This window comes from Hypanus sabinus, chromosome X1 (genome assembly GCF_030144855.1).
Source record: "Hypanus sabinus isolate sHypSab1 chromosome X1, sHypSab1.hap1, whole genome shotgun sequence".
Classification (NCBI taxonomy): Eukaryota; Metazoa; Chordata; class Chondrichthyes; order Myliobatiformes; family Dasyatidae; genus Hypanus; species Hypanus sabinus.
In genome coordinates, this window is record NC_082738.1 from 56,214,997 (window position 1) to 56,232,994 (window position 17,998).

General features: G+C 40.7%; 1 protein-coding gene across 5 annotated transcripts in view; it reads right to left on the minus strand.

Moving 5' to 3' along the window:
• Positions 1-458: 458 nt before the first annotated feature.
• The window catches only part of slc4a1b (solute carrier family 4 member 1b (Diego blood group)), an 89,241-nt gene continuing 71,701 nt past the window's right edge, over positions 459-17,998 (minus strand). For 4 of the 5 annotated variants that reach the window (XM_059956626.1, XM_059956628.1, XM_059956629.1 and 1 more), the window contains 5 exons: positions 14,427-14,584; positions 12,492-12,745; positions 10,477-10,646; positions 3,879-4,052; positions 459-2,673 (listed from right to left, as the gene is read on the minus strand). In XM_059956626.1, the coding sequence (XP_059812609.1) occupies positions 2,593-2,673; positions 3,879-4,052; positions 10,477-10,646; positions 12,492-12,745; positions 14,427-14,584 (837 nt within the window). In that variant the 3' untranslated portion in view covers positions 459-2,592. The remainder of the gene's footprint in view (positions 2,674-3,878; positions 4,053-10,476; positions 10,647-12,491; positions 12,746-14,426; positions 14,585-17,998) is intronic. The other variant, XR_009509043.1, reaches the window with a different exon arrangement.

Below are 17,998 nucleotides of genomic sequence, written 5' to 3' on the forward strand. Positions count from 1 at the left end.
AGGAGCCAGTTTGGGTTCAGAGGAGCTGACTTGAGTGCAGACCGTGTTGCTGCCTGCTACTCGGAAGGCATTGAAATTGGCGTACGAAGGTGGCATACATTATAACTGTGGGAGATTGTCTCAGACATTGCTCTTGCAATCGCAAGACTCTGTCGGTCAGTGACAAAGTAAGTTGCTGCAGGTGTGTTACGGTTTGGTGGTGCAACAGATGACATGGAAGCTGTGTAGCCTTGGTTGTAGAGAGGACTAGGGCTCAAGCCATGGGCTCTCCTGCTGTACATTTTGCACCTTGGCCCCAGAGGAACACTGTTTTGCCCGCTGTATATTTGATTTGATTTGAATATTATTAAATGACAGAGTAGGCTAATTCATGTGTTTGCATGGGTCCAGAAATATTGAATTAGTGGGAGTCATTCAACTTGGGAAAAAATGGAAAAACTGGAAAATTTAGGTTATTTGAACACATCTTTATTTAGGAAAGGACAATACAGAATGAAAATGTCTAAAAATCACACCAATAAGCAAATATAGGAGCATAATTTATTACCAAAGTCAATGTGTTCATCTCCATCCCATGTTTCATAATATTCAAATAAGAAAGGAAAATTAATTAACTGTACAATTTCAATAGAGCTTGACCAAATATCGAACAATTTAAAATCAACCTTTGTAGGTTGATTTTGTTTCATATAATTTTTCTTTCACTGATATGAACAGTCTAAAAGTATCAAATCCAGACTGAAATCTTAACATAGAAACATTCCTGCCTTATCTATAATCCAAAATATGGAAGAAATTTTGATAGTAGTCAAAATATTGATGTATCAAGGATGGATAATTAAAATGTGTGATGGATCATCAAAGCAATTTAGATGAATGGAATTGATGGCAAAACTGAACACTGTTAGTACTGCAAAAATAAAACACACACAAAGGATTCTGGCATCTGAACTAGTAATTATTGTTACTAAAATACAGCATTTCAAGGTTAAAATACTTGAAAGAACCAGGAATTACATTCCTTTGAATTCAGCCACTTATATAAATCATTGATCAGCATATTTATTTTAAGAAGCCTGAAGAATAAAGTCTGAAGAATATATTCCTCAAAAGAATTTCAGTAACTAAATTGTTGCTTACAAATCAGAATCATGCATATTGATGAAATTGGGGCGAGGGTGATGTGGATTTTGATCTGTTTCATTCATGGGCAGGGGAGGATTGGATAAGCTTGGAACCCAATTTCTCAACCTTGAGAATATATTCGTTCAACTTCAGTGAAAATTTGGGAACATCCAGAAACCTACTCTGAAGAGACAAATCCTGAACCAGGTTTGTGAGGATAGAGCATAATTCCATTGTTAAGTTCTCTTTATAAGCTATTTGTTGACCACCAAGTATAAGAGAACTTTGTCCTCCCTCCTTTCAATCTTCTGTTATGATCACTCCCCCCCCCCCAACCCCAATAACCCAAACTTGCATTGTTTACTGTTCTTACTCCATATTGACAGTCGGACTTCACAACTCCCCAACAATGTTCGGTACTTGCTGTTTACTTTTCTCTTCCAATTGTTAACCCAATTCTGACTGACCCTGTTCCCCACACACCAACCTACAATAATTCTTGTTTATCCTATGCTCTGCTGATACCTGGTTTGGTGTTCTCCCCGACTCCCCCCACCACCAACTTTTGAGGTTTCCTTATCCCTACACCTCCCCTCATCCAAACTTCCTCACAACTACAACAGCTCAACACTAACCCCATCCTCCCAGCACACCTAACCAAAATATGTTTTTCTGTTTGCTGAATGTAGTGAACATAGTCCCCTGTTATGACCTCTGTAGAGAGCCTTCCTGCTGTCATTGTGGCTGTTTGACAGGTAAAAAAAAAGCAAAATATATTTTTAAAACACTTGTTATTTAATTAAACAGAACCCCCATCTCCTAACTTTCTAGCTTTCTCCTCCAACCCTGCTCCACCAGAAATACACACCACACCATTAAATCCCTCCCTATAAATATTGGGGCCTAGGAAACCCCATATAAGATCAAGTTAAAAAAAAACATAATTTTCGTGAATTACATTTGTGCATTGGAATGTAATTTAGTAAATTTGAGATAAACAGGTTAGAAATATAACAGCAAAAGCATTTAGCATTGTTACTTGCAGCTGCAGCAATATTATTATAGAATTGGGACCAGAACAGTGAACAACATTTCACATGTGACACATGAAACAAGCAATATGTATTTCATATTTCACTGGTATTCATGTAAAACTTTAGGAATTTTGGGTAAAGAGCTTAAAGTTGTACTTTTGTCATTTCGTCTATTATGTTTCTCGTTTTAAAAGTAAGGGTGTCCATTCATATCAAGTTACCATAACAACAGTATGACTTCATTTAGCCCCAGGGACTGGGATGATATTGTGTTTTGACAACTGTACAACTTTGAAACTCACTCCCTTTTTTGACTATTGTGTAGATTTTCATCAATTCACAAAGAAAAATATGTAAGACAACATTGAATGCTTCTGTTGTTTCTGAAACTGCATTTTGCTAACGGTTATGTCCGCAATGAGTCTGGATTTCTCTAAGATGGCATTGGTATCTCATCGTAAACGTCTTTGCCTGTTTTCTCATCAAATGTAGGTTCCGCATCATCTCCATCCAGCTTCATAAAAAGATAAAAACATTGTTATTTCACTGCATTTCTGAATTACGTAAATCTTACCAGCTTTGTGAAAGGACTGTGGTGACAGATAAACTGGAGATAGAAGATGAAATCCGCAGTGCCTATAAAAAGTATGCACCACGGAAACTTTTATGTTTTATTGTTTTACAACATTGAATCACAGTGGATTTAATTTGCCTTTTTTGACACTGATCAACAGTGTCAACTGATCAACTCCTGTATCTGGAATGCCCAACTGCTGGCAAGTCAGTATCCTGGCAAAAACTACACCACGAGGACCAAAGAACACGCCAAGCAGCTCCACAAAAAGGTGATTTCACTGTTATTCAATGTTGTAAAACATGAAAACCTCCAAAGAGGATGAATACTTTTTATAGGCACTGTATGTAAGAAAGATGCCAGGAAGAAGTAGAACCATCCTGGCTGTGAAAGACAAATTAAACTAAATCTCTTCTGCCTGTACATTATTCATATTCTTCCATTCCCAGAATATACATGTATCTATCTCATGTCCTTTTAAAATCTATTACTTATAAGTAATAGATTTACTTTTACTTATCTATTCTAGTTCCAGGGACTATCCCTCTTAAAAAAACTTGCCCTCCACATCTTCTTTCCAAACTAAACTACATATCCTCTTGTACATTTTTACCCTGGATTCTAACTGCCTACACTCTCTGTGTCTCTCATAATCTTACAAACTTCTGTCAGGTTTCCCCTTATCCTCCACCCCAGAGAAAACAAACCAAGTTTATTCTACCTCTCCTGTTAGTTCTTACCCTCTAATATAGTCAGCATTCTGGTAAGCCTCTTCTGCACACTTTCCAAAGCCTGCACATCCTTCCAGTAATAGGACAACCAGAACAGCACACGTTACTTTAAATACAGCCTAACTAAAGTTTTATACTCTATGGCTTCAACATAGCCTTCTGATTCACACTCAATGCCCTAACCAATGAAGGCAAGCATGCCATATGCCTTCTTTGCCACCGTATCTACTTATATGGCATTTTCAGTGACCCTATTCCTTAATCCTGGACTTCCAATCCTTCCAAATAAGCAATGGTGGTTGGGAACACAATGCATACCCATATCCCAATATATCTTCAAGATAGAGTGAAATTCAATTTAAAATCTACAAGAAAATTTCTGAATTTCTCTTAGTTAAGCATTTGGATACTTACACATTTCATCTCTAATGCTGAGAAGATCTTGGTAAGCACAAACATTCTGAGGGGGACGGTAAGAATGAGAATGAAAGGGAAAGCCAATGAAGCGCGAGATTTATTGATTGCCCACAGAATCGCAATGCAGATTAACTGAATCAAAGTAAAGATGTGCATACGCCTGGTATGGACCTAGGGGAAAAAAAACAGAGAAATATTTAAATTGGAATGATGCAAACATTCATGCCCACAAGCAACTTTGTCAACTCTTGCTGCTGGTTCTCTTAGTAGGAGAAACTATCTTTCTGTTTATCTAGTGCTTTCAATTTAGAGGTAAATGCAATCTCAATTTCTATGGATAGGCACTGCACAATGGTAAGTCATTTACAATGTAATGCCTTTATAAGAGTGGGACAATACGCTATGCCTTCACAGCAGCTGAAAATTCAACTATCAAGGCCAAAAAGGTTTTCAATGCTGCCGAAAGGCCCTGACATTCAACAAAATACCTGAAAAACCAATTTTAGAAATAATTTTTAAAACACCCAACAGGAATGCTGAACACTTCCAAATAACTTAAAACATTAAAACAAGCATAAACAATTAAATAGTTACAACTTGCTTTGTTCTATATTTCCTGCAGATATACAACACTCATTCAAATATGTGGTTTCTATGGAATGGTTCTCAGAAAAGTGTAAATGTCAAGGAATTTCAATAAGATCCTGCTCAGATATTTCATGCAGAATCCAGAGGCTGAATATTGTCAGGGAATTTCTGAGTGTTTCTTTCAGAGACAACCAGAAATAAATAAAAACTGAGAGCTTAATCAGAAGTTAGAGGCTTTCAAGATAGTTCTGGGGACTGGTCCTGTCCATGGAGCTGGATGCTTTGTGCTAGCAAGGTGGGCCCTCCACATTCAGATCTGATAGAGGCAGCAAAAGGTGACAGTAAACATCAATTAAACCTGTGACAGCAAAATTTGGGCTAATATGTAATTCAAGCCAGAGCATTCACAGAAATTGAAATAAAGAGAGAGAAAGAAAATTAATTTTATAAAAGAAATGGAAATAACTAAGGAAGAAAAATAAATTTAGTTACTTTTTCAAAATCTATTAATCATTATAATCAGAGCAAATTAAATTCATAACATAGCTTAATTTTCAGTGTTAGACTTTTATTAATAATAATTGAAATATTACAGCATTAAAAATAGAATGGCTAAGTCCTCTCTTTTCAGGATGCATTTATTTAAAATTTATTGCATGCCTAATTCATTGCCATTTCCTATATGTTTCAAAAATAAATTTCTTTGCGCTATTAGCCCAACATCTTAGGACATTTTGTGCGCCACAATTCCCGAGAAGGTATTGGATTGCGTAGAGAGAGAGTAACTATAAAAGAAGCGAGTGGGTGCAGTCACCACATTTTGCACACCACAGTTCCCAAGGAGGCATTGAATTGCGTAGAGGGAGAGCGAGTTTACAGTAAGTGAGCGGGGTTGCTCGGCACATTTTGCGTAAGACAGTTCCCGAGGAGACATTGGATTGCGTAGACGGAGTAAGAGTTTAAAAGTGAGCGGAAGTAGTCGGGACATTTTGCGCGCTACAGTTCCTGAGGAGACATGGATTGTGTAGAGAGGGAGAGTGTTTAAAAGAAGCAAGTACAGGCACTCAGCACATTTTTGCGCACCACAGTTCCCAAGGAGATACTGATTTGCGTAGAAGGAGTGAGAGTTTAAAAGAAGTGAGCAGATCAGTCACTACATTTTACATGCCACAGTTCCCGAAGAGACATTGGATTGTGTAGAGGGAAAGTGAGTTGAAAAGAAGTGAGCAGAGGCACTCAGTACATGTTTGCGCGCCACAATTCTCAAGGAGACATTAGTTTGTGCAGAGGGAGCGAGAGAACTTAAGTGAAGCGAGTGGGGGCAGTCGGCACATTTTGCGCGTCACAGTTCCCAAGGAAACATTAGTTTGTGTAGAGGGAGAGTGAATTGAAAAGAAGAGAGCATGGGCAGTCAGCACATGTTTGCGCGCCACAATTCCCAAGGAGACCTTGGATTGTGTAGAGGGAGAGTGAGTTGAAAAGAAGCGAGCGTGTGCAGTCCACAAGGTTGCGCGCCACAGTTCCTGAGGAGAGATTGGATTGCGTAGAGGGGGAGTGTGTTTAATAGAAGCGAACACGGGCAGTCAGCACATTTTTTGCGCACCACAGTTCTCAAGGGTATATTGAAATGTGTAAAGGGAGAGAGTATTTAAAAAAGGTGAGCGGGGCAGTCAGCACATTTTTGTGCGCCACAGCTCCCAAGGAGATTGCATCGCGTAGAGGGAGAGTGAGTTTAAAAGATGCGAGTGGGGCAGTCTGCACTATTTGCATGCCACAGTTCCCAAGGATACATCCGTTTTAAGCGGAGCAGCCACTGTATGAGTGGGCCAGTGTTAAAGTGGGGAGTTGAGGCTTTGGCTCATCGAGGCTTCGGCGAGAAGCATGGGCAGTAGGTAGATTTTTCTCCATTACTTATTCTTTCTTTCTTATTTCACATTTATAGCAGTGGGACTGCCAGACAGGATAGTAGAATGCTCCTCTTTCAGAATGTGGGAAGGGAGTGAGACATCCAGTGAACCTGCCAACTAGACTTGCAAGAAGTGCATCCAGTTATATCTTCCAATTGACCATGTTCAGGATTTGGAGCTGGAAGTGGATGAACTCTGGATTGAGCGAGAGGCTGAAAGGTTGATTGGCAGGACATACAAGGAGGTAGTTACACCCAAGGTGCTGGACACAGGTAACTGTGTGACCATCAGGAGGGGGAAAGGGGAGAGGCAGCCAGTGCAGAGTACCTCTGTGGCCATTCCCCTCAACAGCATGTATACTTTGGATACTTTTGGTGGGGAGGGGGAGACCTAGCAGAGGAAAGCCACAATAGTCAGCTCTCTGGCACTGAGTCTGGCTATGTGGCTCAGAAGGGAAGGGGGGAAAAGAGGCAAGCTATGGTGATATGGGATTCATTGGCTAGGAGAGAGAAGAAGTGGAGGGATGGGTTAGTAAGTTTGCTGATGACACAAAGGTTGGAGTGTGGAGGACTGTCAGAAGTTATAGCGGGGCATTGATAGGATGCAAAACTGGGCCAAGACGTGCCAGATGGAGTTCAACCTAGATAAGTGTGAGGTGGTTCATTTTGGTAGGTCAAATATGATGGCAGAATATGGTATTATTGGTAAGACTCTTGGCAGTGTGGAGGATCAGAGGGATCTTGTGGTCCAAGTCCATAGGACGCTCAAAGCTGATGCGCAGGTTGACATTGTGGTTAAGAAAGCATACAGTGCATTAGCCTTCATCAATCATGGAGCCAAGAGGTAATGTTACATACAACTAATTAGGACCCACTTGGAGTACTGTGCTCAGTTCTGGTCGCCTCACTATAGGAAGGACGTGGAAACCATAGAAAGGGTGCAGAGGAGATTTACAAGGATGTTGTCTGGATTGGGGAACATGTCTTATGAGAATAGGTTGAGATTTTTTGATTATTATGCTCTCTTCCAGGACAGTGAGACATGTACTGAAGAGACAGTTTGCACCTGAACTGGAGGGGGACTAATATCCAAGCGGGAAGGTTTGCTCGTGATGCATGGGGAGGGGGCCGGGCCCTGGTTTAAATTAGAGTTGCAGGGGGATGGGAACCAGAGAACAGAGCAGATAATGGAGTGGTTGTGGAGAAAGAAGTTGTTGAGTCTACATGCAAAGTCAAGAATCAAAAGGTTCAATATGGTAGGACTGATGTTCTAAGCTGTGTACATTTCGATACAAGGAGTATTGTAGGAAAGGAGGATGAGTGTAGGGGATGGATCAGCAAGTGGAAGTATGAGATTGTAGCCATTAGTGAGACTTGGTTGCAGGAAGGGCAAGACTGGCAGCACAATGTTCCTGAGTTCTGTTGTTTTATATGAGACAGAGAGAGAGGGACTAAAGAGGGAGGAGTGGCATTACTACTCAGGGAAAATGCCATGGCAGTGCTGGAGAGACTGGAGAGCTGATCTAGTGAAGCTTTATGGGTGGAACTGAGGAATAAGGAAGGTACAATTACATTAATGGGGCTATATTATAGACCACCAAACAGTCCATGCAATTTAGAGCAGCAAATTTGTAGAGAAATTGCGACTGTTGCAAGAAACATAAGGGTGTGATAGTAGGTGATTTTAAATTTCCACATATTGACTGGGATTCCCATACTGTAAAAGGGATGGATGGGAAAATGTTTGTCAAATGTGCTCAGGAAAGATTCCTTAATCAGTACATAGAAGGCCCAACTAGAGAGAGTGTGATAACAGGTCTCCTATTAGGGAATGCTGCAGGGCAGGTAGGAGAATACTTTGCATCTAGTGATCATGATGCCATTGGTTGCAAGGTAAATATGGAAAAGGATTGGTCTGTTCATTTGGTTGAGATTCTAAATTGGTGAAAGGCCAATTTTGATGGTATCAGAAATGATCTGGCAACTGTGAACTGGGCTAGGTTGTTTTCTGGCAAAGCTGTACTTGAAAAGTGGGAGGTCTTCAAAAGTGAAATTTTGAGAGTACAGAGTTTGTATGTTGCTGTCAGAATAAAAGGCAAGGATAACAGGTTTAGGGAACTTTGGTTTTTTAGAGATATTAAGGCTCTGGTTAAGAAAAAGGAGGAGATGCATACCAGATATAGGCAGGAAAGAGCAAATGTGGTACTTGAGAAGTACGAGAAATGCAAGGGAACACTTAAGAAGGAAATCAGGAGTGCTAAAAGAGCATGAAATTGCTCTAGCAGACAAGGTGAAAGAGAATCCCAAGGGCTTCTGCAGATTTTAAGATCTAAAGGATCGCAAAGGACAAGATTGGTCCTCTGGAAGATCAGAAATTCACCTATGCATGGAACCAAAAGAGATACACTCTTAAATGGAATTTTTGCATCTCTATTTACTCAGGAGATGGACACAGAGTCTATAGAAATGAGGGAAAGCAGCATCAACTTCATGACCCCGATACAAATTACAGAGGAGGAGATATTTGCAGTCTTGAAGCAAATTAAGGTGCGTAAATTCCCAGGGCCTGACAAGGTGTTCCCTCAGACCCTGTGGAAGGCTAGTACAGAAATTGTAGAGGTGTCTAAGGATTGGAGGATAGCTAATGTACCATTGTTTAAAAAAAGGCTCTAAGAATAAGCCAGGAAATTATAGTTCAGTGAATCTGATATCAGTAGTCTGAAAGTTGTTGGAAGGTATTCTGAGGGACCAGATATTTAAGTATTTCAATAGACAGAGACTGACTAGCAACTTTTGACAAAGTCCTGCATGGTAAGGTTGATCAAGAAAGTTCAGTCACTTGGTATTCAAGATGAAGTAGAAATTGGAATAGACATTGGTTTCATGCGAGAAGCCAGAGAGTTGTAGTAGATGGTTGCCTCTACTAGTAGTGTGCTGCAGGGATCGGTGCTGGTCCTTTGTTGTTTATAATCTATATCAATGATCTGGATGTTAATGTGGTTTACTGGATCAGCAAATTTGTGGATGACACCAAGTTTGGGGATGTATTGGACAGTGAGGAAGACTATCAAAGCTTGCAGTGGGATCTGGACCAGCTGGAAAAATGGGCCGAAAAATGGCAGGTAGAATTTAATGCAGACAAGTGTGAGGTGCTGCACTTTGGGAGGACCAAACAGTTTAGGTCTTACACAGTGAACATTTGGGTACTGAGTAGTGTGTTAGAACAGTGGGATCTGGGAATATAGAGCCATAATTCCTTGAAATTGGTATCACAGGTAGATAGGTTTGTAAAGAAGGCTTTTGTCTCATTGGCCTTCATAAATCCAAATATTGAGTACATGAATTGGGATGTTATGTTCAAGGTGTATAAGACATAGGTAAGGCCTAATTTGGAGTTTTGTGTGAAGTTTTGGTCACTTACCTACAGGAAAAATATGAATAAGACTGAAAGAGTGCAGAGAAAAGTTACAAAGATATTGCTGGGACTTGAGTTCATGAGTAATAGGGAAAACTTGAATAGGTTAGGACTTTGTTCTCTAGAATGTAAAAGAATGAGAGGAGATTTGATACAGGTATACAGAATTTTGAGGAGTATAGATAGGGTAAATGCCAGCAGGCTTTTTACACTCAGGTTGGGTGAGAGTACAACCAAAGTTTGTGGGTTAAGGGTGAAAGGTGGATTGTTTAAGGGGAACATGTGGGGCACCTTCTTCACTCAGAGGGTGGTGAGAGTGTGGAAGGAGCAGTCAGTGCAAGTGGTGGATGTGGATTCTATCTTAGCATTTAAGAGAAGTTTGGATAGGTACATGGATGGGAAGGGTCTGGAGGGCAATGGTCCCAGTGTAGGTTAATGGGACTTGGCAGATTAATGGTTCGGTACAGACTAGATCTGAAGAAGGGCCTGGTTCTGTGCTATAGTGTTCTATGACTCTATGACAACTTGGATTATAACATTCTAATTTCTGCATTTAATTGCATATTTGCAGTTGCTGTCTAATGTACACTTTAATGCCTATAAGTATTGAAGGTATCAGCCTTACTTTGAGAGAAACTTCTGGCCCATGGTGACCAGTCACGAATGAACTTAATACTAGTACTTACTTTACGTGTGTAGGCAATGTCTGGGTGATACTTAGGTGGGATGAACAGCAGAAGTAAACGATCAAACAACTGGATTCCATTTAAAGATGTCACTCCCATGTACAAAAAGATTCCAAATAGCGCAGCAAGTGGGATATTCCGCAAAATATTTCCAATCAAAATAGACAGGCCTGGAAAATTAATCCATTTGTCATATTGAAATTCCGTATATTGAGATGCAATAGCCATGATATATGCTTATTTCCCTGATATCTCAGATCTGAGATTCTTTTTACAGCTTCCAATGAAGCATCAGGTGATGGAGCTTACTGCAGATATAATATAGATTCACAGCTCAGTCATCTGAACTAACCTTTGCAGTGGTGTTCTTATTTTTTAATTCCTACACGGAATTTGTGTCACCAACAAGACCAGTAAAAACGGTGCTTGTTGGTCCATTTCAAAGGATAGCTAAGAGTTAACCACATTGATGGGTTTGAGCTCACAACTTGGTAAGACCAGATAAAGACAACAGATTTCCTTTAATGAAAGATAGTAGTCAACTAGATGTGATTGTACAATGATCTAATAGTTTAATTCTTAACGGTTTGCCAACAAAAAGCAGAACAATTCCAATCTAATGAAATACTGCCTGATCAGCCGTCAGCAAAGTAATAGAAGGATTCATTGACAATGCTGCAAAAACAACCAATGGCAAGTTAAACCCACCGGGCTCCAGACCTCATCACAGTCTTCATCCAAAAACAATTCAAAGAATTGGATTTCAGAGATGAGATCAGGGTTTCTGCCCATAATATCAAGGCAGCATCTGACCAAGTGTGACATAGTGGAGTATTGTTGAAACAATTGGAGTATTGGGCATCGAAGGAAAAAGGGTCAATTAAATGAAGTCATAATTTTCCCAGTGAGTCTATGACTGAAACATGAACCCTGTTTCTCTTTCCACAGATCCTGCCTGAGCTGCTGAATGTTTCCAGCATTTTCTGTTTCTGCCTAACACAAACATTAATAGTTGTGATAGTTGGAAATTAATCATCCCAGCTCCAGGATGCCACTGCAGCAGTTCTTTAAGGCAGTTTCCTGAGCCCATCTTTGCCAGCTGTTTCAACAATGACTTTTATTTTATCATAAGAATAGAAGAGGGGATGTTCTCTACTGTTGCATGTGTTCCTCAGAAAATGAAACAGTCCATGACTGCATGCAACAACAGCTAGGCTGAGCTGAGATGAGATATGGAATAATTGTGCTGCAGAAGTATCAGTTCCAAATTCCCTTGATGTTTAATGGCAAGAATCTCCTGCTATCAATATTCTGGATTGGGTCACCATTAACTGGAAGCTCAACTGGACTAGCTATGTAAATCACCATATTATATAATTACAGAATGTTTACAGTATGGACAGAGGACATTCAGGCAGTTAAGGCTAATTTCCTTCAGACCTGCAAATTCTTTCCTTTTGGATACTTTTCCCAGTTTTTTTTAGAAAGGATACAATTGAATCTGTTTCCACTGCTATCTCAATTGTGCCTTCCAGGCCCTAACCACTCACTTCAATGGGAACTCTGCCAGGGTACTTTGGTTACAAGAGCAGGTCAGAAGATGGGTATCTCGTAGGAAGGGACTTTCCTCTTAACACCCTAAAGCCTTTTCAAAAGCACAAATCAGCACCATGATGGGATACTTTCAACTTAGTTCTGGGTTAGCTCAACTTGGTCAACCTAATTATCCTGCTTAAATGTACCTCATCTGGTTTCCATCATTGGTGTACTGCGGCTGCTATGGATGGTATCTAAAAAAATATAGCTAAGGTTACTCTGAAATCCTCAAATCCATAATGTTTACCATCAAGAAGAACAAGGATTTCCAGTGCATGTTCCCTTTATTTGACTTGAAAATGTTGTTGTTGGATCATAATCCTAAAGCACCCCATCCAATTGCATTGTGGTCATCTCTTCGCCGCAGGAGATGCAGCAGTTCAAGAGGTGATTTGCCAACCCCTTTCATTCTTACTCACCGATTAGAATGGCAACAGCAAATCCAGTTATTCTCTGCTCCTTAACTTCTTGAATCTGGGGCTTGTGGCCTGGTGGAACAGATTTGCTCATCACAGTAAGGGCGTTGCAGTGAGTAACGGTCCTCACAGTTGTTGCACTGAGCCAAGGCACTCCAAAAAGGGAACTGATCCCTCCCATTACTACAATCAGCAGCAAGTCCAAGTGGAATCCAGAACCTTTCACCATTTTCCGATCTGGCTTACTAACAATGAGACTAATAGAAACAAAGAAGAGTTGAGACCAATATTAATGTCAACATGAAGTCACTAGTCATCCCATTGTTTTCTTTATTTAGCAATTTTAACCTAGAAAAGGGAGCAGAGCAAAGTTAAGATAGCACTAAACGGCGACTCCTTTGCTTGCATCTTTGGAAACAGCTCTATTTCCACCTTTAATATCTTTATTTTTTGAGGACCCTGACCTGGAGTTACAGGCTGACTTTGGTTCTTTGCAGGAATGGGACCTGTTCTCGGGGTTTCAGGGTTTGGCCTGGAAGTCTGGCTCGGATTTGAAAGCCAAATCTCAGGGCTCTGGAGATGGGTGGATCAAGGGTCGATGTCATGGCAGGAGACTTGTGTGTCGTCGAGGGAGTCAGAAAAGTACGAAGACCTGGGACCTTTGAGATCTGCAGACACAGAGCTCAAAAAAAGCGACATAACGAACTTTTAACATTGTAAACCAGTGAGTTGCTTGTTATGTCTCCCTGGGAAAATTGAGACACCTTTTTTCCCTTATTAGGGAAAGAGAGAACCTGCAGTATGTCGAATACCAGGTGAAATGCGAAGTCTTTGGGGTAACTGCAAGTCTGTGTCTTTGCTATTGCTTTGCTCACGCTTGAGTGCTTGGTGGTGGTGCCAATGCATTTTTTTGCTGGTGGGGGAAGGATTGCTTGCTGTGCCTTACGTGCGGGAGGGAGGGAAACTGGGATGGACTTTGGGGTTCTAACATTTAACTGTCGTTCATTCTTTGGGGCACGTCTCTGTTTTCGTGGATGTTTGTGAAGAAAAAGCATCTTAGGATATGTATTGTATACATTTCTCTGACATTAAATGTATCTTTGAACATTTGAATTCCATGGTTCTTAGTAGACTCTTTAGGATGGCCAAAGGTAGATCCCAAGAGATAGTGAAATATATTCAGAAGTTTCTACAAATAAGTTAGATTTGGATAGTGAAAGGAAATTGAAGGAGTAATTTCCACACAGAAGAACTTGGATTACTGAAGGCCATTAATTCTTACGATGGGAGGTGGAGGGTGATTGAGGTGAGGGTGCAAGGTTTTGCAGAAAGGACAGAGGCAAAGTAGTGGAGATTCCTGGAGGACACATTTCTAAAACTTTAGGAGTTTTCAAAGGTGGAAAAGTTCAAGGAGATGAAGAAGTTAAGTTTACAGTGTGTGGAGAATGGGAGGCCAGTCACAAAAACGTTAACTCTTTCTGCTAATGCTAGTGGACCTGTTGAATGTTTATTGCAGTTTCTAATTTTAGTTCAGATTTCCTGCATCTGCAATTGTTTGCATTTTTATTTACAAGATATCATTGGTCTGGACTTACCAAAGGGATAGATGAAGGAATGCAAATTTACAGCAGCAATGGGGAATAGGTAGACAGCAGCTTGTTTTTCTTTGTTACAGACTTTAATCTCAATTACAAAACAGTAAAATCAGTATTGTCCAATAAACAATACCTTTGAAATTCTGACTTCCACAGGAAATTAGGTGGATGGACAATTCTCTCAAAACAAACCTTAAAAAAAACTGAAATTTGAAAGTAATTTGATAATACTTCCTTCAGCCTGGGAAAATCCCTCAATTAACTTAAAGCCAGTATTTTAAGCTGTGATTCAGTATTACTTTCCAGCACCATAGGTCACAGATATTTTTGTTAAAAGACTTACGTTGTGATCTGAGATTCCATGAAGATAAGAATAAAAATCAGCATGGCTGGAAGAACAGAAGCAGGTATTACCCAGTATGGTATACCATCTAGAGGGTGGATAAACCAAGTTCTGTTATGGGGGTTTGTCACCTGAAGACCATCAGGAACATTGAGTTTCTATAATGAAAAGAATTAGATTGAATTTTAAATAGCTTTGTGTGAACTAAACATACCAACCAGCATTATTGACTATATTTTGTTACGAACCCCATAACTGGGTCACTTGCCAGCAAAGATAGAGAGGTCCGTTGAAGTCTGATGGTACTATATTTTAACAGTATTTATTAGTAAAAATACACAGAAATAATATGAATGCAAGCATACAGATAATATACGTCGTCAATACTAAATCTAAAAGCGCGGGTATAATAATAATCAATAAGAAATAGCTCTATCGTTGTCTAGGGGATAATGTATTGTCCGATGGAAATATAAAAGTCACTCAGTTCATTCAGGCTGCAGCCTTTGGTTGGAGTCAAGAGAGAGACTTTTAGAAACTTGCCGGCTTTTCGTTTTATGATTTTGATCCTTCGAGAGTTCCTTTGGGGTGGCCGGTCACTTGTGGCCTCTCCTTTAGCTAAAGCCATTTTCCCGTGGCGAGCCTGCCAATTCCCAGGCAAGGGAAAAGGACGCATGCGAGCCCCCCACCGGCTGTCGCTATTAAACGCTGTCACGGGATTTCTAGCGTTTCTCCTGGTGCGTCTAAAGGGGTTGTTCCCCAGACCCTCTTTTGAGACTCACGAGGCCTCAGATGTCAATCAGGTTGGGATGATGCAATCCCTCAACCAGCCCACTCTGGTCGTCCCCTGAGGGTTTCAATGAATAGTACAGTACTCAATACACAATTCCGTCTCCAAGAGACAATGGCCATTATCCGTGGCTTTGTCTTGCTGAGGCCAGGACACATTCCAAAACCTTGAGGATTCTCTCTCATTTCCTGGGTCCCAGACCCGAATTAATAGCGATCTTGCGATTCTCAAAAAGGAGGGGGCGACTTTGTACCCTTCGGCCCCTCAGAGTTGTGGCACATTCGTAACACCCCCTTCCTTCAAAGCTTTTTTTACCATTGGTAAAAATGAATTAATACGGAGTCTTACAGGAGTTCAGAATCTAACACAATACCAAAGTCTTTTTTCACTACAGAGTAGTACAGTTATACATTCCATTCAGCATCTAAACAGTTAACAATTACATTGTCACTTCCTTTAATATCTTAACATCTTGTACCTTAATAAATTCTTGTAGCATCAGACTCCAATTTAATAACCACCTATTTTCATTCCTTTTCTTCAGCAAACAAAAACTAAAGAGTTGTGATCTTAGCTTATGTGTATACTACAAAAGTTCATGCAAATACTAATCTTTGTTACTTTCAAACTTAACAGTAAATCTTCCATGGGGGTTGTCTTTATTATTCACATGCTTTGTCGAAATCCCGTAAAACTGGATCCTGTTAGTTAAAATGGCATCCCGTCAACCCTCGCCCCTTTTCCAGTTAACTCCCATGTGGTTAACTTGTATACTAGTGTGGAATAGGCTTTTGCATGCTCCTTTCATAGGAGTTATTTTATCAACAATGTGTTCCAAACTTAGATCATTTTCTGAATTTCCACACAATTCTTTAATTTTAAGCAAATTGCTAGTTTTCTCTTCAGGACCCTTCATGCTATTAGTTTTCAGTTTAAACTCTTGGTCCAAACAGCATTTCAGATCCTGCCTTTTCACAGCACACTCTTGAATAACAATAGCATGTGGGGCACCTTTACATTCCAAATCAACCTGTAATTGATTCGCAGGCACCATGTTACCAAGCCATTGTCTCTGTAGCCTGGTTGCCGCTTCTGACATCAATCCAGACTTTAAATTTTCTTCATTCAATTTAGGAACTACACTTTTCCCTTTTCCTTCAATAATAATATTCCCCTCACCACCTTTTATCTCCTCACTAACTTTTAACACACCTTTGAACACAAACAACTGGGAATTCTCACTTCCCACTATTACCAAGTTTAACCCTTTCTTCACTGAACCAAGTCCATCTGACCCACAAGGACTACATTCCTTTTCAACTGAATCAAATACCTCAGACTTTTTCTGAGCTCCATTACTAGGTTCAGTACCATGTGCATCCACATCTTGGACACACTCAAACGGGACATCTGCCTCTTCCAGGCTTTCAATACCTGTACCCTTTTCAAATTCTAAATTCCCCTGATCCTCCCAGTTACTCGCTGGGCAACTCCCTTCCGGAGTAAACTCAACCCCGTGGGCTGAAACAACCTCATCTGCCAACCCAGCAGACTTCTTCAAGGTAAGGGCACCCTGTTCATCTAGGACTGCCCTCATTTCATTATCGGGAACACCTTTAGAATTTTCAAACAGTTCTGCCAAACCTGACAGATCATCCATGTCCAACCCTGGACCTTTTAACAGCTTTATCTGTTTCTCATCTTTACTTCGTGCCTCTATAAATTTCCTCCTGGCTAAGGGCAGGACTACCTCCTCTCCCTTACTCTGTTCCACTTTCCTATTCTCCGTTTTACCACCCTCTAAACCCTCTTGGTACAGGGTTGGTAAAAACATCTCGGCCAAATCGATACTGGCCTGATTTAAACTGGTCTCATTCTCAGCTGCCTTTCTGGACATGGTACGAGTGGTTGCGCATGTGGGATAGATCTTGGAACCTAGGGGCGGGACCTCAACACTTACAGGCGGGCTCGGCAGCTTCATTGCTGACCAAACCTTACTACCGGCTAAATCGTTACCAAGAAGGACATCCACGTCAGTTCTCGGGAATTCTGATCGCACCCCTATTTCAACCGGTCCAGATACCAGCTCACAATTTATAATGATCCTGTGCAAGACACCACTTTTATCCCTTTTCCTATGCCTCTCAAAGCTACCTCTCCAGTCTTGCGACCAAAATCCAGTACCTTACTGCTAATCAATGACAGCTCAGCTCCCGTGTCTCTCCATCTTCCTGTCTCCTTCCTCGGAGCAAGGCACTTAGATGCAATATGACCCTCCTTTCCACGATTAAAACAGGTCAAGCCAGGACCTCTCTTGCCTGCCTCTCCTCCTCAATTTTACCACTAGCTCTCAGCGGGATCTCTGCCTCAGCCGGCGGGCTTTCTCTACCGTTCCCACGGTCTCTCTGGTAACTTTTATTCGAGGAAAACTTTGTCTTGTCGGTTAGGGCATATTCATCTGCGAACGTAGCAAATTCGGAGATGGACTTATTCGGCTTCTCATTCAAATACATCTGGATATCATCTGAAACACAACCTTTAAATTCCTCAATCAGAATTAACTCCCTGAGACGCCAAAAATCTTCTTCCACTATTTCTGCTGCACACCAACGATCCAAGAGCACACCCTTCTCATAGGCAAACTCGGTATACGTCTGATTCCACCCTTTCTTTAAATTTCTGAACTTTTGTCTATAGGCTTCAGGTACCAATTCGTAGGTCTGAAGAGTGGCCTCCTTTACTTTCTCATAATTCTCCGACTCTTCCTCCTCCATGGACAACG